This window comes from Oncorhynchus kisutch, linkage group LG8 (assembly GCF_002021735.2).
Source record: "Oncorhynchus kisutch isolate 150728-3 linkage group LG8, Okis_V2, whole genome shotgun sequence".
Lineage (NCBI taxonomy): Eukaryota > Metazoa > Chordata > Actinopteri > Salmoniformes > Salmonidae > Oncorhynchus > Oncorhynchus kisutch.
In genome coordinates, this window is record NC_034181.2 from 18,385,242 (window position 1) to 18,412,348 (window position 27,107).

Consider the following 27,107-nt stretch of genomic DNA (forward strand, 5'->3'; position numbering starts at 1 on the left):
TACGACCATGCTGGTCATTTATGAACATTTGAACATCTTGGCCATGTTCTGTTATAATCTCCACCCGGCACAGCCAGAAGAGGACTGGCCACCCCACATAGCCTGGTTCCTCTCTAGGTTTCTTCCTAGGTTTTGGCCTTTCTAGGGAGTTTTTCCTATCCACCGTGCTTCTACACCTGCATTGCTTGCTGTTTGGGGTTTTAGGCTGGGTTTCTGTACAGCACTTTGAGATATCAGCTGATGTACGAAGGGCTATATAAATAAATTTGATTTGATTTGATTTGTTTTTCCTCCGAAACCTTTACCCTTACCATAACCATTCAGAATGAGTACCTACATTTAACCCTATCCAAAACCTTTACCCTTAACCTTAACCATTAAGAATGAGTACCAACATTTAACCCTATCCAAAACCTTTACCCTTACCTTAACCATTCAGAATGAGTACCAACATTTAACCATATCCCAAACCTTTACCCTTACCTTAACCATTCAGAATGAGTACCAACATTTAACCCTATCCAAAACCTTTACCCTTACCTTAACCATTCAGAATGAGTACCTACATTTAACCCTCATTTAACGTTTGGAGAAATGGAACGATACAGATCTATCAGGAGAAACAAAAACACTTTGAAATTTGACATTTGGAGAACGTGGATGAATGTCTAATTCTGCAGTAAGCAACAACCCCAGTAGCAGGTCTCTCTCTGTCTTTCTCTCTGTGTATGGCTGTGGTTTGTTTGCATGCTTGTGTCTGCTTGATCTGGAATCTCAGCACAAAGTGTTGAAAGTGTTCAATCTCTTCCAAATGTTTGAGTTGTGAGACTAGTAATCCACAGTTTATTAGTCAATGTGCCTCTGTTTCAGCCCTACACACACACAGAGGGATAATGATTGTCTAATTACACACATTTCTCCCCCGCACTACACTATGAGACTTCACCAAATGCCTTGTTAAAAGACGTTGGGACACACCGTGATACTTAGTGCTTTGTATAAGAGCAGGACAAACACAGTATTTAACTCTGACATGTTTTTTTTCTTTCAAGTAGAACTAGCTGAGAATATCTCTCTCTACCTCTTAATTTCTCTCCTTCATGCTCTCTATCTCCACTTCATTCTTTCTCTCCTCCTGGCCTCCCCCTCTTCCCCTGTCTGCTCCACCTGGCCAGTAGCTTGTTTCTGGGACAGAAAGGTGTAAAGTCTCCCCCTGCTCGCTGTCTGGGTCCAATTGGTCCAGCCATCTCTCACTGAGCAATATTAAACACAGCTCTCTGTAACTCACCCACTATTCAGCTCCCGCCCAGCCACACACACGCACACACAAATGCACACGCAGACACAGATGAATATACACACGTACATGTACAAGCACTTCAACCCTCACTAGTGTCGTGTCCTCACAGAGCCTCTAGGCTTAGTTCATGTTGCTGGAAAACAACTGCAGCTAATGAGGACAGAGTGTGTGTGTGAAAGCCTGTATATTTCTATGTACTGTATATGTATCGCCCCTCCTGGCTCACCTTGCAACCAGTCCCTGAAGTAGTGGAGCCACATGCGTGGTAGCTGTCCGTCGTCCTCTCTCAGTACATAGCGGACTGTGTTAAAGCTGTGGTGCAGCTGGTAGAGCAGTGGCTGGGCCTGGGAGTACTCTGCCCGCTGGGTCACCACGTACATGTTGTAGAAAGAGAAGAACTTGAACTGGGCCCCGATGAAGTCGTACTCGCTGGTCTCCCTGGGAACGATGTCGGTCAGCTCCAGCCCGTCCTGCACCCGTGTGGTCCCGTACAGACTGACCACCAGCAGGGCCAGGAACAACAGGATGACCACCACCTGGAGTGAGGAATGGAAGGGAGGAGGGTGCAAAGGGGGGGAGAGGGAGGGGGTGATTGAGGGAGATAAGTGCACTACTCCAAACACGGGTGGTCCTTTACAGACTGATGTCCAGCAACCACAGAAACATCCAATGTGAACTGGAGATGAGTGTTAAGTGCCAAAGTTGTGCACTATATAGGGAATAGGGTGCCATTTTAGAAGCAGTCACACCACGTAGCTACCACTATCAGGACCTGTTTTACTATCCCAGTTAGTGACCCATCTCAACACCCTAGCAAGACTAATGTAGTGTTTGACTACAGGCTGAGTCAGACAGGTCAGGAGGTCAGGTTAAGGGCCCACCCAGGAGAGAAGAGAGAAGTGTTTTTAGTCCGATACTGACCACAGACTGAAAGCCGGGTAGTCAGACACTACATTAGACTTGCTAGAGTGTTGAGATGGGTCACTAACTGGGATAGTAAAACAGGTCCTGATAGTGGTAGCTACGTGGTGTGACCGTTTCTAAAATGGCACCCTATGCCTAAGAGATATGAATAATAGAACGTACTGGAACAGAGCTAGCTCTGTGGTTAACTAGCTCTGAGGTTAACTAGCTCTGACTCAGCAGGCTGGAAGAGTTAGCCACTGCTAGTGAGGAACACGTACACACACAGAGAGACAGACAGACTGACCTTGGTGGTGGGCTGCAGTAGGAAGGGGGCGTAGTGCTTCTCGGCAAAGGAGGCCAAGGTCCACTGGGAGCAATGGGGTTCCAGACAGCGCAGCCCCAGAGAGGCCCCTCCAAACTGGGACAGCAGATCCCTGGTGGAGCTAGCACTCTCCCCCGACACACACAGCACTTCCCCCGCTTGGGGGGAGCCAGTGGGGATGCCAGAGGATGACTGGGGAGAAGAAGGAACCGAGCATGAACCACGGCTACCGTGGTTGTTGACGTGACCACTGCTACTCCCACTCCGGCTGAGATGGTTGCTGTGGTGGTTGTTGTTTCCGTGACTGGTGTTGGGGTTGTTGGCGGGGCCGGTGGCGACAGGCGTGGGTGTGAAGGGTTGTACGGAGATCTGCGATCTGGGTTCGGCCGTAGTGTAAAAGGCCTGAGTCCTGGGGTCGTACTCTGTCCTCAACTGGACAGTAGACTGCATGGTGATCTGAGTCTGCTGGGAGAAACCATGGCTGCTGTAGGACGGGGGTGAGCTGCTGTATGTGGGAGGGGTGGTGTGGTAGGAGGGGGGAGGGGGGCTGTAGCGACTGCTGTCCACTCCGTCCACGTGAACCTGGGGCTCGATCTGGATCACCCTGTTAGCGCAAGGGCTGGAGGGACACAGACAGAGAGACAGACCATTAGCACTGGGGCTGGAGTCAAACAGACAGACAGACAGAAAGACAGATAGCACTGGGGCTGAAGACAGACAGACAGACAGACAGACAGACAATTAGCACTGGGGCTGAAGACAAACAGAAAGACAGACAGACAGTTAGCACTGGGGCTGGAAACAAACAGAAAGACAGACAGACAGACAGACAGACAGACAGACAGACAGACAGACAGACAGACAAACAGACAAACAGACAGACAGTTAGCACTGGGGCTGGAAACAAACAGAAAGACAGACAGACAGACAGACAGACAGACAGACAGACAGACAGACAGACAGACAGACAGACAGACAAACAGACAGACAGTTAGCACTGGGGCTGGAAACAAACAGACAGACAGTTAGCACTGGGGCTGAAAACAAACAGAAAGACAGTTAGCACTGGGGCTGGAAACAAACAGAAAGACAGACAGACAGACAGACCATTAGCACTGGGGCTGGAGTCAAACAGACAGACAGACAGACAGACAGAAAGACAGATAGCACTGGGGCTGGAGACAAACAGAAAGACAGACAGTTAGCACTGGGGCTGGAGACAAACAGAAAGACAGACAGACAGTTAGCACTGGGGCTGGAGACAAACAGAAAGACAGACAGACAGTTAGCACTGGGGCGAGAGACAAACAGACAGTCAGACAGCCAGAAAGACAGACAGACAGTTAGCTCTGGGGCTGGAGACAAACAGAAAGACAGATAGACAGTTAGCACTGGGGCTGGAGACAAACAGAAAGACAGACAGACAGTTAGCACTGGGGCGAGAGACAAACAGACAGTCAGACAGCCAGACAGACAAACAGACAGTTAGCACTGGGGCTGGAGACAAACAGACGGTCAGAAAGACAGTTAGCACTGGGGCTGGAGACAAACAGAAAGACAGACAGACAGACATACCATTAGCACTGGGGCTGGAGTCAAACAGACAGACAGACAGACAGACAGACAGACAGACAGACAGACATACCATTAGCACTGGGGCTGGAGTCAAACAGACAGACAGACAGACAGACAGACAGACAGACAGACAGACAGACAGACAGACAGACAGACAGACAGACAGACAGACAGACAGACAGACAGACAGACAGACAGACAGACAGACAATTAGCACTGGGGCTGGAGACAAACAGAAAGACAGACAGACAGTTAGCACTGGGGCTGGAAACAAACAGACGGTCAGAAAGACAGTTAGCACTGGGGCTGGAGACAAACAGAAAGACAGACAGACAGTTAGCACTGGGGCTGGAGACAAACAGACAATCAGACAGCCAGACAGACAGTTAGCACTGGGGCTGGAGATGTTTGCCTCTGTGAGTGTATTTAACATGTGCCTCTGTGAGTGTATTTAACATGTGCAGACAGTTAGCACTGGGGCTGGAGACAAACAGACAGTCAGACAGCCAGACAGACAGTTAGCACTAGGGCAGGAAACAAACAGAAAGACAGACAGTTAGCACTGGGGCTGGAGACAAACAGACAGTCAGACAGACAGGTAGCACTGGGGCTGGAGACAAACAGACAGTCAGACAGACAGTCAGACAGACAAACAGACAGTTAGCACTGGGGCAGGAAACAAACAGAAAGACAGACAGACAATTAGCACTGGGGCTGGAGACATACAGACAGTCAGACAGACAAACAGACAGTTAGCACTTTGGCATGAGAAAAACAGACAGACAAGACAGTTAGCACTGGGGCTGGAGATGTTTGCCTCTGTGAGTGTATTTAACATGTGCCCCTGTGAGTGTATTTAATGTGTGCCTCTGTGAGTGTATTTAACATGTGCCTCTGTGAGTGTATTTAACATGTGCCCCTGTGAGTGTATTTAATGTTTGCCTCTGTGAGTGTATTTAACATGTGCCTCTGTGAGTGTATTTAACGTGTGCCTCTGTGAGTGTATTTAACGTGTGCCTCTGTGAGTGTGTTTAACATGTGCCTCTGTGAGTGTATTTAACATGTGCCTCTGTGAGTGTATTTAACATGTGCCTCTGTGAGTGTATTTAACATGTGCCTCTGTGAGTGTATTTAACATGTGCCTCTGTGAGTGTATTTAACATGTGCCTCTGTGAGTGTATTTAACATGTGCCTCTGTGAGTGTATTTAACATGTGCCTCTGTGAGTGTATTTAACATGTGCCTCTGTGAGTGTATTTAACATGTGCCTCTGTGAGTGTATTTAACATGTGCCTCTGTGAGTGTATTTAACATGTGCCTCTGTGAGTGTATTTAACATGTGCCTCTGTGAGTGTATTTAACGTGTGCCTCTGTGAGTGTATTTAACATGTGCCTCTGTGAGTGTATTTAACGTGTGCCTCTGTGAGTGTTTAGCAGCTGAACATGCACAGGCAGGCAGGCAGCCAGGCAGACAGACACGTAGACAGGTAGGAAGTCAGTCAGGCAGACAGACAGGCTGACAGACACGTAGACAGGCAGGAAGTCAGTCAGGCAGACAGACAGGCTGACAGACACGTAGACAGGCAGGAAGTCAGTCAGGCAGACAGACAGGCTGACAGACACGTAGACAGGCAGGAAGTCAGTCAGGCAGACAGACAGGCTGACAGACCGGCAGGTGATGTTGAATAAAGAGAGAGAAGGATTAAACACAGCCAGACAGAAAACCCGACAGAAAGAAAACTCTGAACTGTAATTAAATGATCAGTGAGGGGATTTGAGGTAGAGAGAGACACTCAGCTGTAATCACATGGAAGAATACAACACACAACACACCTTTTTCAGCCACAGGGTGAAGTTCAGCGCTATAGCACGATTTAAATGTAAAGGTAATTTCCGATTGAGCAGACATATGCAGTGTTTACCATGAATCTCCGCTAACGCAGGAAAACTGCCTTTATACTTCTATCATGCTGTAGCGGAGCCCTTCAGCATTATGGATTGAATCAAGCTCATAGTGTGTGTGTGTGTTTGTGTGTGTAACCTGTAGAAGCAGCAGAAAATGTCAAAACGCCAGTCCTCTCTGCGATACAGGTCCATACTGAGGATGGCAGGGAAGATGAGCAGCACCATAGCAAAGTTAAACACGACCACCACCGCAGCCTGGTCAGGGAGAACACATACAGGGAACAAGGTGTTAAATTAACTCATCAGGTTGCCATGACCTATGTGAAGGAGGAAGGGGGTAGTTCATATTGTTCCTAACCCTACTCTTATCGCACCGGCCCCTCTAAACACACACGCACACACACACACACATACCGGCATGCACACCCACATACACACACAAAGTGTACATATTTCATATCATAACACTGAAGTAAGAGATAAAGTGAGTTAACCAACATTTTAAAAAAATACTACAGCCTACTATAGAATACTATAGTACTTAGTTTCATAGTATTCTGTAGTTGTCACGGATCCCTCCGGAACTTTCATCACGCACACCTGTCCCCTATTCCCAATGATTAGTACTTGAAACCAGTGGGCCCTTTGGTTTCCGTTGTCTGTCGATTATTGTTAGGTGTGTGTGAGTACTTGTGTTGTGTGTTTTGGGCAGATGATTACGGGTCTCGTCCCGTGTGTTAATCATTGTGCGTGTGTGTATTTATACTTGGGACTCTCACTCTTTTGTTTTGGGTTTCGACCGTGTTTTTGTTACGTGTTTGTTTGGTCTTCGTCCCCATGCCTTTACACGGCACGCCGTCATTTGGGCTTAATAAATAAAAAAATTACGCATTCCTGCGTCTGTCTCCCGATCCTTCATGCCAACGTGACAGTAGCGAACTGAAGTATACTGTAGAATACTGTACTCCACACTGCAGTATCCCTCGATCGTGTAGTGCTTACTATAGAATGTTGTAGTGTACTGTACAATGCTAAACTGGACACTACAGTATCCCGCGCTAAACTGGACACTACAGTATACCGCGATCATACTGTAGAATACACTACACACTGTAGTACCTTTCAGTCATTACAGTTTTTCTCAATCACGTACAAGCATTTTTTTATTTTATTGTGTTGAAACATATCTATAGCAAAACAGCAATGATCAAATGCTCAAATACATTTACAATACTTCTGATCATTTTCTTGCCTTTGTACCTGACTTCATATCTTAGACCACCTTTTGCAAAACATAATGTCATCATTGCAAACAAAATTCATTGTTGTGGATATTAACATATTATTTTAATGTGTACAATTGTGTTCACTGTTTCTAGCCATCAGTAAATACTACTGCACAAAATTATAAATCCTCCCATTAGTGTAATACGTGTGTACATTACTCCTAAGTCAACTCCTAAGTCAACATCTCCAATATTGTGACTTTCCATTACAGAGCTTTGTTTTAGTGTTTGATTTAGGCCTATACTATACGTTCATATCAGTTGTATTCACCATTACAAAAGTCCTCAATTGTCATACTTTTTGTTTTTTTTGTGAATTTTTACCCCTTTTTCTGGTATCCTATCTTGTCTCATCGCTACAACTCCCTTACGGGCTCGGGAGAGACGAAGGTCAAAAGCCATGCGTCCTCCGATACACAACCCAACCAAGCCGCACTGCTTCTTAACACAGCGCGCATCCAACCAATGTGTCGGAGGAAACACCGTGCACCTGGCAACCTTGGTTAGCGCCCTGCCCGCCACAGGAGTCGCTGGTGCGCAATGAGACAAGGATATCCCTACCGGCCAAACCCTCCCTAACCCAGAGCCTGGGCTCGAACCCAGAGTCTCTGGTGGCACAGCTGGCGCTGCAGTACAGCGCCCTTAGCCACTGAGCCACCCAGGAGGCCCTGTCAATTGTCATACTTGAGTAAAAGTAAAGATGCCTGAATAGAAAATGTGTTATACTGATAGGTGCGTGAACTGGACCGTACTGATGTCCTGCCTGAGCATTCAAAATGTAACAAGTACTTTTGGATGTCAGGGAAAATGTATGAGGTGAAAACAACATTATTTTCTTTAGAAATGTAGAGGAATAAAAGTAAAAGTTGTGAAAAATATAAATAATAAAGTAAAGTACAGATACTACAAAAAACTCCTTAAGTAGTACTTTTACTTATTTACTTTACACCACTGCACCTTTCCTTATTTCTAGTGTGGAATGTCTTTCTGTGTGTCAATGGAAAATGTATAAAACTATGAGAAAACCAACCTTCGTATTGAATACATGGAATTGGATTTGGATGATACCAATGAATGAATCCAGCACACAATGTGCTTAATGTTTATTTTTTTATCAGGAATCATTTTTGATATGTATGATATGTATGACATCATATATATACGTGGAGAGTAATTGCCCACAATGCTTCACCTTTGGATAGTTGCATTTCCAATTTTGATCATCATGATTTAGTGACTGCAAAGAAAATGAATTGATCTACTGGGATTTTTTTAAACACAGACTAACTTTCTGTATTGTCTGCTTGGACTTAAGAGGCAAGTATGGTTGTGTTAATCTTTTTGCAGGCAGTCATGTTCTTTTGATGAATGTAGTTGCAATTTTTACAGTGTAATATAGTTTTGATGAATTTATTTTTGTTTTGAAAAGGAAAATATATTTTGAAAATGTATTTAGTGTTTTGCAAAATGCCACAGAGTTCTGTGACTTTTGGACTCTCTGAAAGTCAACAACATTGTTACAAAAAAGCTATTACGCAATTGAGGAAAAACTGTAATAGCACTTCCTGTAGATTTTTAGACTGTCCCATAAGACATCTGACCATATTGTACTATAATACCTACTATAGTTTACAATAGTATATTGTGGTGGGTACTATGGTAGGCCTACAAATAAATGTATGTGTACTATGATAACTTTGTAAATAATGTCATTTATTTATCCATATTACTCTACTCTGCAATGACAATCACGTGCACAATTAACGTGTTGTACTGTAAATATATATCCACTGAACATATCGTACAACTGGCTCTAACCAGAATAGAAAGAGGAGTGGGAGGCCCCGGTGCACAACTGAGCAAGAAAACATGTACATTAGAGTGTCTAGTTTGAGAAACAGATGCCTCACAAGTCCTCAACTGGCAGCTTCATTAAATAGTACCCGCAAAACACCAGTCTCAACGTCAACAGTGAAGAGGCGACTCCGGGATGCCGGCCTTTTCAGCTGTGCTAACACAATTACAAAAGGGTTTTCTGTTCAATGATAAACTTGGAATAGCTAACACAACGTGCCATTGGAACACAGGAGTGATGGTTGCTGATAATGGGCCTCTGAGATTGAGAACTGAGAGATTGAGAAACAGCTTCTCAAGGCCATCAGACTGCTAAACTGCAATCACTAACTCAGAGAGGCTGCTGCCCACATTGAGACCCAATCACTGGACACTTTAATAAATGGATCACTAGTCACTTTAAACAATGCAATTTTAAATAATGCCACTTTAATAATGTTTACACATCTTACGTTACTCATATCACATGTATATACTGTATTTTACACCATCTACAGCACCTTGCCTATGCCGCTCGGCCATCGCTCATCCATATACTTACATGTACATATCCTCATTCACCCCTTTATATTTGTGTGTATTAAGTAGTTGCTGGGAATTGTTAGATTAGATATTACTGCACTGTTGGAACTAGAAGCACAAGCATTTCGCTACACTCGTATTAACATCTGCTAACCGTGTGTATGTGACCAATACAATTTGATTTGGTGTGTACGCCTACGTAGATATTCCATTCAAATCAGCCATTTCCAGCTACAATAGTCATTTACAACATCAACAATGTCTACACTGTATTTCTGATCAATTTGATGGACTTTTTTTTGTTGCTTTTCTTTCAAAAACCAGGACATTTCAAAAGTGACCCCAAACTTTTGAACGTAGTGTATATCATAGTATACTATAATATATTTTCATGTGTTAGAGTTTAAGAGGTGGACCTAGAGGAAAGAAAATGAGAAAGGGAGCGTGAGTATAGAGAGACAGAGTGAGAGGAGTAGAGAGACGAGGGTGGGGTTAGGCTGGGTCCCTGCCCAGAACACAATCTGGATCCTGTGTGGATGCCAGACCACTGAACACACACACTAGTCCTGTGTATGTGCCAGACCACCCAGGTAGACAGAGGCCTGCAGGGCTTGAGGTGATGAGCAGGCACTAGGGCTCGCAGACAACACACACACACACACCCCTACACACGTTCTCACTAATGCCAATTTACAGCATCCTATTCCCTCCCACTGTAACCACGACTTAACACCAACCAGACACACACACACAAATATACACACCGCTCCCCCTCCTTCACTCATTCCTTACCTCATTATAAAGTCTCAATTCCTTACACAACAAAAGAGAGAGAGAAAAGAGAGAAAGGCAGAGAGAGAGAGAGAGAGAGAGAGAGAGAGAGAGAGAGAGAGAGAGAGGGAGAGAGATAGAGAAAAATAGAGAAAGGCAGAGAGAGAGAGAGAGAGAGAGAGAGAGAGGGAGAGAGAGAGAGCGAGAGAAAAAGAAAGAAAGGCAGAGAGAGAGAAAGAAAAAGAGAAAGGCAGAGAGAGAGAGAGAGAGGGGGAGAGAGAAAGAGGGAGAGAGAGAGAACGAGAGAAAAAGAGAGAAAGGCAGAGAGGGAGAGAGAGAGGGAGAGAGAGAGAGAGAGAAAAAGAGAGAAAGGCAGCGAGAGAGAGAGAGAGAGAGAGGGAGAGAGAGAGAGAACAAGAGAAAAAGAGAGAAAGGCAGAGAGAAAAAGAGAGGGAGAGAAAAAGAGAGAAAGGAAGAGTGAGAGAGCGAGAGAGAGAGAGAGAGAGAGAGAGAGAGAGATAAAAAAGAGAGAAAGGCAGAGAGAGAGAGCGAGAGAGAGAGAGAGAGAGAGAGAGAGAGAGAGAGAGAGAGAGAGAAAGGCAGAGAGAGAGAGGGAGAGAGAGAGAAAAAGAGAGAAAGGCAGAGAGAAAGGCAGAGGAGGAGAGGGAGAAAGACCCACAACACATCAAATGTCCTTTATCTCTTTAGTGGGGTATCTTTATCTCTTTAGTGGGGGTATATTTATCAATTTTAGTGGAGGCTATCTTTATGTCTTTAGTGGGGGGGTATCTTTATCTCTTTAGTGGGGTGTGAATACTTTCTGAAGACACTGTACATGCATATGTGAGCTCACGAATGTGTGTCAAATAAGTGGGCTCATATAGCTTGGGTTTGTGAACAGGTGTTGTGTGTGTGTGTGTGTGTGTGTGTGTCCTGGTTCAATCAGACCTTTGGGGTAAGTAGATCATGTTTGACAGACCCCTGTACTAAAGCCATCTGTCCACACATACTAATATTGGCTTCACTGTGAGAGTAGAGTAACGTCTGGCCTGTATCAGGAGAGAGTGCGTGTAAGTGAGAGTGTGTGTATGAGTGAGTGTGTGTTTGAGTGAGTGTGTGTATGAGTGAGTGTGTGTGAGTGTGAGTGTGAGTGTGTGTGGGTTGTGTATTTTGTATTTTATTAGGATCCCCATTCCTGGGGTCCACACAAAACATGAAACATAATGCAGAACATCAATAGACAGGAACAGCTCAAGGACAGAACTACATCAATTGTTTTAAAGGCACACAGCCTACATATCAATACATACACAGAAACTATCTAGGTCAAATAGGGGAGAGGGGTTACTCCGCGAGGTGTTGCTTTATCTGTTTTTTTAAACCAGGTTTGCTGTTTATTTGAGCAATATGAGATGGAAGGAAGTTCCATGCAATTAGGGCTCTTTATAATACTGTACGCTTTCTTGAATTTGTTCTGGATTTGGGGACTGTGAAAAGACCCCTGGTGGCATGTCTGGTGGGATAAGTGTGTGTGTCAGAGCTGTGTGTAAGTTGACTATGCAAACAATTTGGGATTTTCAACATGTTAATGCATCTTATAAAAAGAAGAAGTTATGCAGTCACTCTCTCCTCAACTCTTAGCCAAGAGAGACTGGCAGCATAGTATTTATATCAGCCCCCTGATTACAAAACGTGCCGCTCTGTTCTGGACCAGCTGCAGCTTAACTAGGTCTTTCCTTGCAGCACTGGACCACACGACTGGACAATAATTAAGATTAGACAAGACTAGAGCCTGAAGGACTTACTTTTGGAGTGTGGTGTCAAACAAAAGCAGAGCATCTCTTTATTACAGCCAGACCTCTCCCCATTTTTTACCACTATTGCATCTATATGTTTTGTCCATGACAGTTTACAATCTAAGGTAACGCCAAGTAAATTAGTCTCCTCAACTTGTCCAACAGCCACACTGTTCATTACCAGATTCAACTGTGTATGTCAGACATGTCTGTGGCGTGGTGTGTGTAGCGTGCAGCTGGGCTTGTTGTCAGGGCAATGGCACAAGAACTCAGCTACCTCTTCCTGGGGTCAGAGGTAAAACAGCTGTGCGTGTGTTAAGGTACTCCACCACACACACAGTTGAGAGAGAAGAGAAGAGAAGAAAGAAAAGACTGATCTCTCAAACACACATAACTATTTCCCTTCTAACACTCCCCCCGCCTCTCCCCCCTCTCTCTGTCTCTCTCTGTCTATCCCCCCTCCCTCTCTTCACAGATTAATGACAGATGTGAGTCAAATCAGAACCCCCCCCCCCCCCATAACAAACAACCATAACGAAGTTAAAGCCCCCCTGCCACTGTTTCAGTAAAAAGCTGAGGGATGGGACTGGTGGAATGTAACCACTCTCAAATGCATAGAAAGAGCTATGGATGCAAGGACTGACCATCCAATATAAAACAATTATAGTTTTGACCATGTTTTGAGGCTATACAGTGTTTGTTTACATGTACATTGTTTACAAACATTGAAGTAAAATAATATTGTATTTTGGGTTCTGATAAGGTAAGACTGCTGAACTAAACTCATGAGGCATTTCTAAATTATATTTTTCATATACAGTGGGGCAAAAAAGTATTTAGTCAGCCACCAATCACGATACATGGCCCCATTCATTCTTTCCTTTACACGGATCAGTCGTCCTGGTCCCTTTGCAGAAAAACAGCCCCAAAGCATGATGTTTCCACCCCCATGCTTCACAGTAGGTATGGTGTTCTTTGGATGCAACTCAGCATTCTTTGTCCTCCAAACACGACGAGTTGAATTCTTACCAAAAAGTTATATTTTGGTTTCATCTGACCATATGACATTCTCCCAATCTTCTTCTGGATCATCCAAATGCTCTCTAGCAAACTTCAGACGGGCCTGGACATGTACTGGCTTAAGCAGGGGGACACGTCTGGCACTGCAGGATTTGAGTCCCTGGCGGCGTAGTGTGTTACTGATTTGCAAATTATGGTGGAAAATAAGTATTTGGTCACCTACAAACAAGCAAGATTTCTGGCTCTCACAGACCTGTGACTTCTTCTTTAAGAGGCTCCTCTGTCCTCCACTCGTTACCTGTATTAATGGCACCTGTTTTAACTTGTTATCAGTGTAAAAGACACCTGTCCACAACCTCAAACCTCAAAGATCATTCACTAGGTCCCCCCGTGTGGTTCTGGGATTTTTGCTCACCGTTCTTGTGATGATTTTGACCCCACGGGGTGAGATCTTGCATGGAGCCCCAGATCGAGGGAGATTATCAGTTGTCTTGTATGTCTTCCATTTCCTAATAATTGCTCCCACAGTTGATATTTTCAAACCAAGCTGCTTACCTATTGCAGATTCAGTCTTCCCATCCTGGTGCAGGTCTACAATTTTGTTTCTGGTGTCCTTTGACAGCTCTTTGGTCTTGGCCATAGTGGAGTTTGGAGTGTGACTGTTTGAGGTTGTGGACAGGTGTCTTTTACAAGTTAAAACAGGTGCCATTAATACAGGTAACGAGTGGAGGACAGAGGAGCCTCTTAAAGAAGTCACAGGTCTGTGAGAGCCAGAAATCTTGCTTGTTTGTAGGTGACCAAATACTTATTTTCCACCATAATTTGCAAATAAATGTATTAAAAATCCTACAATGTGATTTTCTGGATTTTTTTCTCATTTTGTCAGTCATAGTTTAAATGTACCTATGATGAAAATTACAGTCCTCTCTCATCTTTTTAAGTGGGAGAACTTGCACAATTGGTGGCTGACTAAATACCTTTTTGCCCCACTGTACATATGATAGATTTATAATTCCAAAAATTGATGTAGCAACTGCAGATTGCCCCTTTAACCACCTCGCTACCTGGATTATGTTGGAGAGGATTCCATTAAAGAACACCCTCTCCAACATAATCCAGGTAGAATTAGGAATTCCCCAGGGCAGCTTTCTTGGCCCATTACATTTTCAATCTTTACTAATGACATTGAGTAAAGCCAGTGTGTCTATGTATGCAAATGACTCAACACTATACACGTCAGCTACTACAGCGACTGAAATGACCGCAACATTTAACAAAGAGTTGCACTTGGTTCAAGAGTGGGTGGCAAGGAAAAAGTTAGTCCTAAATATTTCTAAAACTAAAAGCATTGTATTTGTGACAAATATTTCACTAAACCCAACTAAATCTTGTAATAAATAATGTGGAAATTGAGCAAGTCGAGGTGACTAAACTGCTTGGATTAAACCTGGATTGTAAACTGTCATGGTCAAAAACATGTTGATACAACAGTATCTAAAATGGGGAGAAGTCTGTCCATAATAAAGCTCTGATCTGCCTTCTTAACAAGAAGTTAAGCTTTAATTTGGTGTATGCACTTGTGAATGTTTGAAAGTTAAATAAATATTTTTTAGAATTAATTTCGCGCTCTGCCATTTCAGTGTATGTTGTCGAGGGGAACCCCTAGCGGAACCCCTAGCCATAATAGGGTCACTATCAACAAGGCAGGTCCTACAGGCCCAAGTTTTGTCGCACCTGGACTACTGTTCAGTCGTGTGGTCAGGTGCCACAAAAAGGGACTTTTCAATTGGCTCAGAACAGAGCAGGGCTGGCCCTTGGATGTTCACAGAGAGATCATTTTTATAATATGCATGTCCATCTCTTGACTCAACATGGAGGAGAGATTGACTTCATCATTACTTGTGTTTATGAGAGGTATTGACATGTTGAATGCACCGAACTGTCTGTTTGAACTACTGGCGCACAGCTTGGACACTCATGCATACCCCACAAGACATGCCACAAGAGGTCTCTTCACAGTCCCCAAGTCCAGAACAGACTATGGGAGCCTCACAGTACTACATAGAGCCATGACTACATAGAACTCTATTCCACATCAAGTAACTGATGCAAGCAGTAAAATTAGATTTAAAAAACAGTAAAAAACACCTTATGCAACAGCGGGGACTGTGAAGCAACACAAATACAGGCACAGACAAGCATACACACACACACATGATAACATATGCACTATACAGACACGTACACACACACACACAATAACATACGCACTACAGTTTGATGAATGAAGTCAATAAAAAGCTCCTGACAAACACACACACACACCTGCAACACACCCACACACACACACATATACACACACACACATGCAACACAACCACACACACACACACACACACACACACACACACACACACACACACCTGCAACACAACCACACACACACCTGCAACACAACCACACACCTACAACACAACCACACACACACACACCTGCAACACAACCACACACCTGCAACACAACCACACACACACACACCTGCAACACAACCACGAGCACAAGCACGCACACACACCTGCAACACAACCACACACACACACACACACACACGTGCAACACAACCACACACACACACACACCTGCAACACAACCACACACACACACACGTGCAACACAACCACACACACACACACACACGTGCAACACAACCACACACACACACACCTGCAACACAACCACACACACACACACGTGCAACACAACCACACACACACACACACACACACACCTGCAACACAACCACACACACCTGCAACATAACCACACACACACACATGATAACATATGCACTATACAGACACGTACACACACACACACAATAACATACGCACTACAGTTTGATGAATGAAGTCAATAAAAAGCTCCTGACAAACACACACACACACCTGCAACACAACCACACACACACACACACACACACACACACCTGCAACACAACCACACACACACACACACCTGCAACACAACCACGAGCACAACCACACACACACACCTGCAACACAGCCACGAGCACAACCACACACACACACCTGCAACACAACCACACACACACACCTGCAACACAGCCACGAGCACAACCACACACACACACCTGCAACACAACCACGAGCACAAGCACACACACACACCTGCAACACAACCATGAGCACAACCACATTCACACCTGCATCACAACCACACACACACCTGCAACACAACCATGAGCACAACCACACACACACACCTGCAACACAACCATGAGCACAACCACACACACACACCTGCAACACAACCACAAGCACAACCACACATCTGCAGCACAACCACACACACACAGGTACCTGCAGAGAGAAGGCTCGTAGGGCAGGTATAGGGATGAGAGCTGCCATGAAGAAAGCAGTGACGTTACTGATGGAGGTGAGAGCTACACTAGCCCCTGTCCTCTTCAAACACTCCCCTGTACGGTCCTACACAGAGAGAGAGAGAGAGAGAGAGAGAGAGAGAGAGAGAGAGAGAGAGAGATAGAGAGAGAGATAGAGAGAGAGAGAGAGAGAGAGAGAGAGAGAGAGAGAGAGAGAGAGAGTGAGAGAGAGAGAGAAAAAAAGAAAGAGTTAGAGAGAGAGAAAGAGAAAGAGAGAGAGAGAGAGAGAGAGAGAGAGAGAGAGAGAGAGAGAGAGAGAGAGAGAGAGAGAGAGAGAGAGAGAACGAGTTAGAGAGAGAGAGAGAGAAAGAGAGAGATAAAGAGAGAGAGAGAGAGAGATAAAGAGAGAGAGAGAGATAAAGATAAAGAGAGATAAAGACAGAGAAATCCCTTCGAATTTCAACCTGTTCAGATAGAGGGCTACAAAACACAACACATTGCAAGAGGAGATGCAAATGATATGATAATAAAATATATTGCAGAGCATTCCGAGGGAGATATCAACAGCTGCAAAACATCTTAGTATGTTCCAACTTCCAACTTGATTTTAAGGCAAGTGTTTGATTGGATTAAGATATATGACAGGTGTCTGCCTCAGGTGTTTCGTAGGGTTGTGTTTAGGAATAGAATACATAGCTCTTATCTCTCCATGACACCTTACTAAGCTCATGAGTACAAAGACTGCATGCAGCTTGTGTGGCTTTTCAGAGGAAAGAAAACAACTTTCTACCCAGTCTTTGGTTGAGAGTTTCCTTTTAGGAGGGTGGAACCCTTCATTTTAAACATGTATGAACACAGTAGTTAATCACGCAAGATTTGACTTCTGGGTTAACAGTTATTATACACACGCTAAGATCAAAAACACAATGCTCACACACATCTCACTAAAGTTCTGCACGCACAAAACACAGTTCATCCCGTCTTAGCCCTATCTGCCCCGAATGGAGCTACGCAGAAACACACTCACACTATGTTTCTGACCTTTTGACGGTGACGACATCGTGATGTGACAGACGATGGTTTAGGCTATTTGGTACATGGCTGGTGCCACACAGTAAATACCACGTCTGTGGCATTCCGAGTAACTAGCCTATCCCTACTGTTTGCTATAGCCTATTTCAATAAATATGTTATATGCAGAACGCAAGAGGAATTTAAGATAGACAGAGCAGAGAATTCCACCAAAGCAGCGCAAAATGAAAAATATATAGATATTGGAGCCAATAGAGGGCTATCATATATCACAATGTTTCATGAGTACATCATCATGACAGGACAAAGGTTGACGTCACCCAACGCTAGCATGTGTGGAGTGATGAGGATGTGTCAGACAGAAGAGATCAGGTTCATCTCTGTTTACTGTTCATCTGGGGAGAGAGGAAGGAGATCAGGTTCATCTCTGTTTACTGTTCATCTGGGGAGAGAGGAAAGAGATCAGGTTCATCTCTGTTTACTGTTCATCTGGGGAGAGAGGAAAGAGATCAGGTTCATCTCTGTTTACTGTTCATCTGGGGATAGAGGAAGGAGATCAGGTTCATCTCTGTTTACTGTTCATCTGGGGAGAGAGGAAAGAGATCAGGTTCATCTCTGTTTACTGTTCATCTGGGGAGAGAGGAAAGAGATCAGGTTCATCTCTGTTTACTGTTCATCTGGGGAGAGAGGAAAGAGATCAGGGACATCTCTGTTTACTGTTCATCTGGGGAGAGAGGAAAGAGATCAGGTTCATCTCTGTTTACTGTTCATCTGGGGAGAGAGGAAAGAGATCAGGGTCATCTCTGTTTACTGTTCATCTGGGGAGAGAGGAAAGAGATCAGGTTCATCTCTGTTTACTGTTCATCTGGGGATAGAGGAAGGAGATCAGGTTCATCTCTGTTTACTGTTCATCTGGGGAGAGAGGAAAGAGATCAGGTTCATCTCTGTTTACTGTTCATCTGGGGAGAGAGGAAAGAGATCAGGTTGATCTCTGTTTACTGTTCATCTGGGGAGAGAGGAAAGAGATCAGGTTCATCTCTGTTTACTGTTCATCTGGGGAGAGAGGAAAGATATCAGGTTAATCTCTGTTTACTGTTCATCTGGGGAGAGAGGAAAGAGATCAGGTTCATCTCTGTTTACTGTTCATCTGGGGATAGAGGAAGGAGATCAGGTTCATCTCTGTTTACTGTTCATCTGGGGAGAGAGGAAAGAGATCAGGTTCATCTCTGTTTACTGTTCATCTGGGGAGAGAGGAAAGAGATCAGGTTCATCTCTGTTTACTGTTCATCTGGGGAGAGAGGAAAGAGATCAGGTTAATCTCTGTTTACTGTTCATCTGGGGAGAGAGGAAAGAGATCAGGTTCATCTCTGTTTACTGTTCATCTGGGGAGAGAGGAAAGAGATCAGGTTCATCTCTGTTTACTGTTCATCTGGGGAGAGAGGAAAGAGATCAGGTTCATCTCTGTTTACTGTTCATCTGGGGAGAGAGGAAAGAGATCAGGTTCATCTCTGTTTACTGTTCATCTGGGGAGAGAGGAAAGAGATCAGGTTCATCTCTGTTTACTGTTCATCTGGGGAGAGAGGAAAGAGATCAGGTTCATCTCTGTTTACTGTTCATCTGGGGAGAGAGGAAAGAGATCAGGTTCATCTCTGTTTACTGTTCATCTGGGGAGAGAGGAAAGAGATCAGGTTCATCTCTGTTTACTGTTCATCTGGGGAGAGAGGAAAGAGATCAGGTTCATCTCTGTTTACTGTTCATCTGGGGAGAGAGGAAAGAGATCAGGTTCATCTCTGTTTACTGTTCATCTGGGGAGAGAGGAAAGAGATCAGGTTCATCTCTGTTTACTGTTCATCTGGGGAGAGAGGAAAGAGATCAGGTTCATCTCTGTTTACTGTTCATCTGGGGAGAGAGGAAAGAGATCAGGTTCATCTCTGTTTACTGTTCATCTGGGGAGAGAGGAAAGAGATCAGGTTCATCTCTGTTTACTGTTCATCTGGGGAGAGAGGAAGGAGATCAGGTTCATCTCTGTTTACTGTTCATCTGGGGAGAGAGGAAAGAGATCAGGTTCATCTCTGTTTACTGTTCATCTGGAGAGAGAGGAAAGAGATCAGGTTCATCTCTGTTTACTTTTCATCTGGGGAGAGAGGAAAGAGATCAGGTTCATCTCTGTTTACTGTTCATCTGGGGATAGAGGAAGGAGATCAGGTTCATCTCTGTTTACTGTTCATCTGGGGAGAGAGGAAAGAGATCAGGTTCATCTCTGTTTACTGTTCATCTGGAGAGAGAGGAAAGAGATCAGGTTCATCTCTGTTTACTTTTCATCTGGGGAGAGAGGAAAGAGATCAGGTTCATCTCTGTTTACTGTTCATCTGGGGATAGAGGAAGGAGATCAGGTTCATCTCTGTTTACTGTTCATCTGGGGAGAGAGGAAAGAGATCAGGGGGAAAACAAGTAAATACGTGTCTGTGTTTCCCCTTCTACACAGAAACACACACACACATGCAGGAACACGTAGGCACACGCAGGCACACACACACACACACACATGCAGACACACACACAAGCAGGAACACACACACACACAAGCAGGCACACACACACTCTACAAAGCGTTTTAGTACCCCAGACCTCAAGAGCCCACATCCTATGCATTAGTGTATACAAAGTACACTCCTATAGACATTTGAATATCTGGCTGTGTGTGTGTATTTTTGTGCATGTGTGTGCGTCTGATGTTGCATCACAGGCACAGACAGGCTCAGACACATTTGTCTAGGTGAGGGATAAGAGGAGGGGGAGACAGAGAGAGGGAGAGAGGGAAGGGGATGGATAGGTTTATTTTCAATCTTCCCCAGTGCCCATATCTAAAAAGTGTCTTAGAGTGCTGATCTAGGATCAGGTTCCCCCTGTTCATACAATCATATTCATTATGCTTTAAATAAGGCAAAACTGGTAGCAGATTAGCTCTCAGACTAGTCCCTGCAGGCAGGGGTTGAAGAAGCCATACCCACAGTGATCAGTGTGGTGTGGAAGCATAGTGTTGTTGTTGTGTCTCACCTCAAATGGGATCCTCTTGTTCTGTCCCGTCTCACTGAAGGCATGGGCCAGGAGAAACACATCATCCACACCTACACCTAGTGCCAGGAACGGAAGCACCTGAAACACACACGCACATGCACACCAGTTAGTCAGTCTGTGTGTGTGATGTGTTACCGAAGTCTGAAATACAGTATGTGCAGGAGGCAGAGTTTGTAACCTTCGACTGATTGAACGGTAGTGTAGGTAACACATCAAAAGTTTGGGGTCATTTAGAAATATCCTTCTTTTAGAAATATCATTTTTTTGTCCATTAAAATTACATCAAATTTATCAGAAATATGTGTAGACATTGTTAATGTTGTAAATTACTATTGTAGCTAGAAACCGTATATTTTTTTAATGGAATATCTACATAGGCGTACTGAAACCTGATTAAAGAAGCAATAAAACTAGCCTTCTTTAGACTAGTTGAGTATCTGGAGCATCGGCATTTGTGGGTTCGATTACAGGCTCAAAATGGCCTTCTGAAACTCGTCAGTCTGTTCTTGTTCTAAGAAATTAAGGCTATTCCATTCGAGAAATTGCCAAGAAACTGAAGATCTCGTACAACGCTGTGTACAGTCGTGGCCAAACATTTTGAGAATGACACTAATATTAATTTTCACAAAGTCTGCTGCCTCAGTTTGTATGATGGCAATTTGCATAACCTCCAGAATGCTATGAAGAGTGACAAGATGAATTGCAATTAATTGCAAAGTCCCTCTTTGCCATGTAAATTAACTGAATCCCCCAAATAAATGTCCACTACATTTCAGCCCTGCCACAAAAGGACCAGCTGACATCATGTCAGTGATTCTCTAGTTAACACAGGTGTTAGTGTTGATGAGGACAAGGCTGGAGATCACTCTGTCATGCTGATTGAGTTCGAATAACAGACTGGAAGCTTCAAAAGGAGGGTGGTGCATGGAATTATTGTTCTTCCTCTGTCAACCATGGTTACCTGCAAGGAAACATGTGCCGTCATTATTGCTTGCACAAAACGAGCTTCAGAGGCAAGGATATTGCTGCCATTAATAGTGCACCTAAATCAACCATTTATCGGATCATCAATAACTTCAAGGAGAGCGGTTCAATTGTTGTGAAGAAGGCTTCAGGGCACCCAAGAAAGTCCAGCAAGCGCCAGGACCATCTCCTAAAATTGATTCAGCTGCGGGATCGGGGCACCACCAGTACAGAACTTGCTCAGGAATGGCAACAGGCAGGTGTGAGTGCATCTGCATGCACAGTGAGGTGAAGACTTTTGGAGGATGGCCTGGTGTCAAGAAGGGCAGCAAAGAAGCCACTTCTCTCCATGAAAAACATCAGGGACACACTGATATTCTGCAAAAGGTACAGGGATTGGACTGCTGAGGACTGGGGTAAAGTCATTTTCTCTGATGAATCCCCTTTCCGATTGTTTGGGACATCCGGAAAAAAGCTTGTCCGGAGAAGACAAGGTGAGCGCTACCATCAGTCCTGTGTCATGCCAACAGTAAAGAATCCTGAGACCATTCATGTGTGGGGTAGATACTCAGCCAAGGGAGTGGGCTCACTCACAATTTTGTCTAAGAACACAGCCATGAATAAAGAATGGTACCAACACATCCTCCGAATGCAACTTCTCCCAACCATCCAGGAACAGTTTGGTGATGAACATGGTCTTTTCCAGCATGATAGAGCACCTTGCCATAAGGCAAAATTGATAACTAAGTGGCTTGGGGAACAAAACATCGATATTTTGGGTCCATGGCCAGGAAACTCCCCAGACCTTAATCCAATTGAGAACTTGTGGTCAATCCTCAAGAGGCGGGTGGACAAACAAAAACCAACAAATTCTGACAAACTCCAAGCATTGATTATGTAAGAATGGGCTGCAATCAGAAGTTAATTGACAGCATGCCAGGGCAGATATTGACTTTGCAAATATTGACTCTTTGCATCAACTTCATGTAATTGTCAATAAAGGCAATTATGACACTTATGAAATGCTTGTAATTATACTTCAGTTTTCCATACTAACATCTGACAAAAATATCTAAAGACACTGAAGCAGCAAACTATGTGAAAATGTATATTTGTGTCATTCTCAAAACTTTTGGCCACAACTGTACTACTCCCTTCACAGAACAGCACAAACTGGCCCTAACCAGAATAGAAAGAGGAGTGGGAGGCCCCGGTGTACAACTGAGCAAGAAGAAAAGTACATTAGAGTGTCTAGTTTGAGAAATAGACGCCTCACAAGTCCTCAACTGGCAGCTTCATTAAATAGTACCCACAAAACACCAGTCTCAGCGTCAACAGTGAAGGGGCGACTCCAGGATGCTGGTCTTCTAGGCAGAGTTACAAAGAAAAAGCAATATCTCAGACTGGCCAATAAAAAAATAAAAATAAGATGGGCAAAAGAACACAGACACTGGACAGAGGAAGATTGGAAAAAAAGTGTTATGGACAGACAAATCTAAGTTTGAGGTGTTCAGATCACAAAGAAGAACATTCATGAGACGCAGAAAGATGCTGGAGGAGTGCTTGAGGCCATCTGTTAAGCATGGTGGAGGCAATGTGATGGTCTGGGGTGCTTTGGTGCTGGAAAAGTGGGAGATTTGTACATGTTAAAAGGGATCTTGAAGAAGGAAGGCTATCACCTCATTTTGCAACACCATGCCATACCCTGTGGACGGTGCTTAATTGGAGACAATTTCCTCCTACAACAGGACAATGACCCAGAGCACAAACTACAAACTATGCAAGAACTATTTAGGGAAGGAGCAGTCAGCTGGTATTCTGTCTATAATGGAGTGGCCAGCACAGTCACCGGATCTCAACCCTATTGAGCTGTTGTGGGAGCATCTTGACCGTTTGGTACAGTGCCTTGCGAAAGTATTCGGCCCCCTTGAACTTTGCGACCTTTGCCACATTTCAGGCTTCAAACATAAAGATATAAAACTGTATTTTTTTGTGAAGAATCAACAACAAGTGGGACACAATCATGAAGTGGAACGACATTTATTGGATATTTCAAACTTTTTTAACAAATCAAAAACTGAAACATTGGGCGTGCAAAATTATTCAGCCCCCTTAAGTTAATACTTTGTAGCGCCACCTTTTGCTGCGATTACAGCTGTAAGTCGCTTGGGGTATGTCTCTATCAGTTTTGCACATCGAGAGACTGACATTTTTTCCCATTCCTCCTTGCAAAACAGCTCGAGCTCAGTGAGGTTGGATGGAGAGCATTTGTGAACAGCAGTTTTCAGTTCTTTCCACAGATTCTCGATTGGATTCAGGTCTGGACTTTGACTTGGCCATTCTAACACCTGGATATGTTTATTTTTGAACCATTCCATTGTAGATTTTGCTTTATGTTTTGGATCATTGTCTTGTTGGAAGACAAATCTCCGTCCCAGTCTCAGGTCTTTTGCAGACTCCATCAGGTTTTCTTCCAGAATGGTCCTGTATTTGGCTCCATCCATCTTCCCATCAATTTTAACCATCTTCCCTGTCCCTGCTGAAGAAAAGCAGGCCCAAACCATGATGCTGACAACACCATGTTTGACAGTGGGGATGGTGTGTTCAGGGTGATGAGCTGTGTTGCTTTTACGACAAACATAACGTTTTGCATTGTTGCCAAAAAGTTCAATTTTGGTTTCATCTGACCAGAGCACCTTCTTCCACATGTTTGGTGTGTCTCCCAGGTGGCTTGTGGCAAACTTTAAACAACACTTTTTATGGATATCTTTAAGAAATGGCTTTCTTCTTGCCACTCTTCCATAAAGGCCAGATTTGTGCAATATACGACTGATTGTTGTCCTATGGACAGAGTCTCCCATCTCAGCTGTAGATCTCTGCAGTTCATCCAGAGTGATCATGGGCCTCTTGGCTGCATCTCTGATCAGTCTTCTCCTTGTATGAGCTGAAAGTTTAGAGGGACGGCCAGGTCTTGGTAGATTTGCAGTGGTCTGATACTCCTTCCATTTCAATATTATCGCTTGCACAGTGCTCCTTGGGATGTTTAAAGCTTGGGAAATCTTTTTGTATCCAAATCCGGCTTTAAACTTCTTCACAACAGTATCTCGGACCTGCCTGGTGTGTTCCTTGTTCTTCATGATGCTCTCTGCGCTTTTAACGGACCTCTGAGACTATCACAGTGCAGGTGCATTTATACGGAGACTTGATTACAAAAAAAAGAAGTTTGAAATATCCAATAAATGTCGTTCCACTTCATGATTGTGTCCCACTTGTTGTTGATTCTTCACAAAAAAATACAGTTTTATATCTTTATGTTTGAAGCCTGAAATGTGGCAAAAGGTCGCAAAGTTCAAGGGGGCCAAATACTTTCGCAAGGCACTGTATGTAAGAAGTGCCCATCAAGCCAATCCAACTTGTGGGAGGTGCTTCAGGAAGCATGGGGTGAAATCTCTTTAGATTACCTCAACAAATTGCAAATGGAGGATTCTTTGACAAAAGCAAAGTTTGAAGGACACAATAATTATTTCAATTAAAAATCATTATAACCTTGTCAACGTCTTGACTATATTTCCAATTCATTTTGTAACTCATTTCATGTATGTTTTCATGGAAAACAGGGACATTTCTAAGTGACCCCAAAGTTAGTGTATGTACCTGTGTGTATGTGTGTTGTGGGTGTGTGTGTTGTATGTTGTGTGGGTGCGTTAGCCTGTGTGTGTGTGCTACCTGTGTGGTGGCAGCGTTAAAAGATATGCCCAGCAGAGAGCAGAGCCCCAGGCCTGCAGCCACAGACAGCGCCACCAAGAGGACACCAGCCAGTCCAACAGCTCCCTGAGACTTAGCACAGTCCCAGCGTAGCATGGTCAGACAGGCATAGGCCAACTACACAGAGAGAGAGAGCATGTTAATGCTCACACACACATGCTTACACACACACTTGCCACACACACTTGCCACACACACTTGCCACACACACACACACACACACACACACACACACACACACACACACACACACACACACACACACAGAGGTATAGTTGATTAAGTGTGTTGAGCCCCAGGTGTGTGTTGTCAGTCTCACCATGAGCAGGTAGCCACTGGCCACTCGTATGATGCTGACATCAGAGAAAGACTTGAGGATGTCTTCCAGAGTGGTGGTGGTAAACGTCAACACTTTCTGAGACGAGTTGGCTGCTACACTCTGCTTTACCACCTGGGGAGAGAGGGAGGGAGAGAGAGGAGGGGGAGAGAGAGAGGAGGGGAGAGAGAGAGGAGGGGGAGAGAGAGAGGAGGGGGAGAGAGAGGAGGGGAGAGAGAGAGAGAGAGAGAGAGAGTGAGAGAGAGAGAGAGAGAGAGAGTGAGAGAGAGAGAGTGAGAGGGAGAGAGAGAGAGAGAGAGAGAGAGGGAGGGAGAGAGAGAGAGAGAGAGAGAGAGAGAGAGAGAGAGAGAGAGAGAGAGAGAGAGAGAGAGAGAGGGGGAGAGAGGAGGGAGAGAGAGAGAGAGAGAGAGAGAGAGAGAGAGAGGAGGGGGAGAGAGAGAGAGAGAGAGAGAGAGGAGGGGGAGAGAGAGAGAGAGAGAGAGAGAGAGAGAGAGAGAGAGAGAGAGAGAGAGAGAGAGAGAGAGGGAGAGAGAGAGAGGGAGGGGGAGAGAGGGGGGGGAGAGAGAGAGGGAGAGAGAGAGAGAGAGAGAGAGAGAGAGAGAGAGAGAGAGAGAGAGGGAGGGAGAGAAATAAATAACGAGAGAGATAAAGAGAGATATATATAGAGAGAGATAAAAGAGAGAAATAAAGAGAGCGAGAGAGAGAAATAAATAAAGAGAGAGAGATAAAGAGAGGGAGAGAATGAGAGAGAGAGAGCGAGAGAGAGAGAATAAAGAGAAAGAGAAAGAGAGAGAGATAAATAAATAAATAAAGAGAGAGAAAGAAAGAAAGAGAGAGATATATAGAGAGAGAGATAAAAGACAGAAATAAAGAGAGAGGGAGAGAGAGAGAGAGAGAGAGAGAGAGAGAGAGAGAGAGAGAGAGAGGAGGGGGAGAGAGGGGGGGGAGAGAGAGAGGAGGGGGAGAGAGGGGGGGGAGAGAGAGAGGGAGAGAGAGAGAGAGAGAGAGAGAGAGAGAGAGAGAGAGAGAATGTAATTGAAGAATCCATAGACTCTAACCACTTCTGGGAAAATTGGAAAACACTAAACAAACAACAACACAAAGAATTATATATCCAAAATGGAGATGTATGGGTAAACCACTTCTCTAATCTGTTTGGCTCTATTACAAAGAATAAAGAGCAAAAACATATACATGATCAAATACAAATCTTAGAATCAACTATTAAAGACTACCAGAACCCACTGGATTCTCCAATTACCTTGAATGAGTTACA

The 27,107-nt window shown here is 44.3% G+C and overlaps 1 protein-coding gene across 2 annotated transcripts in view; it reads right to left on the reverse strand.

Moving 5' to 3' along the window:
• The window catches only part of LOC109894934 (protein patched homolog 1-like), a 142,985-nt gene that overhangs the window by 46,521 nt on the left and 69,357 nt on the right, over positions 1-27,107 (reverse strand). For both annotated transcript variants that reach the window (XM_031829750.1, XM_031829751.1), the window contains exons 9-15: positions 25,814-25,945; positions 25,456-25,611; positions 20,746-20,844; positions 16,637-16,762; positions 6,144-6,262; positions 2,511-3,147; positions 1,527-1,836 (exon numbers count right to left, since the gene is read on the reverse strand). In XM_031829750.1, coding sequence (XP_031685610.1) covers positions 1,527-1,836; positions 2,511-3,147; positions 6,144-6,262; positions 16,637-16,762; positions 20,746-20,844; positions 25,456-25,611; positions 25,814-25,945 — 1,579 coding nt within the window. The remainder of the gene's footprint in view (positions 1-1,526; positions 1,837-2,510; positions 3,148-6,143; positions 6,263-16,636; positions 16,763-20,745; positions 20,845-25,455; positions 25,612-25,813; positions 25,946-27,107) is intronic.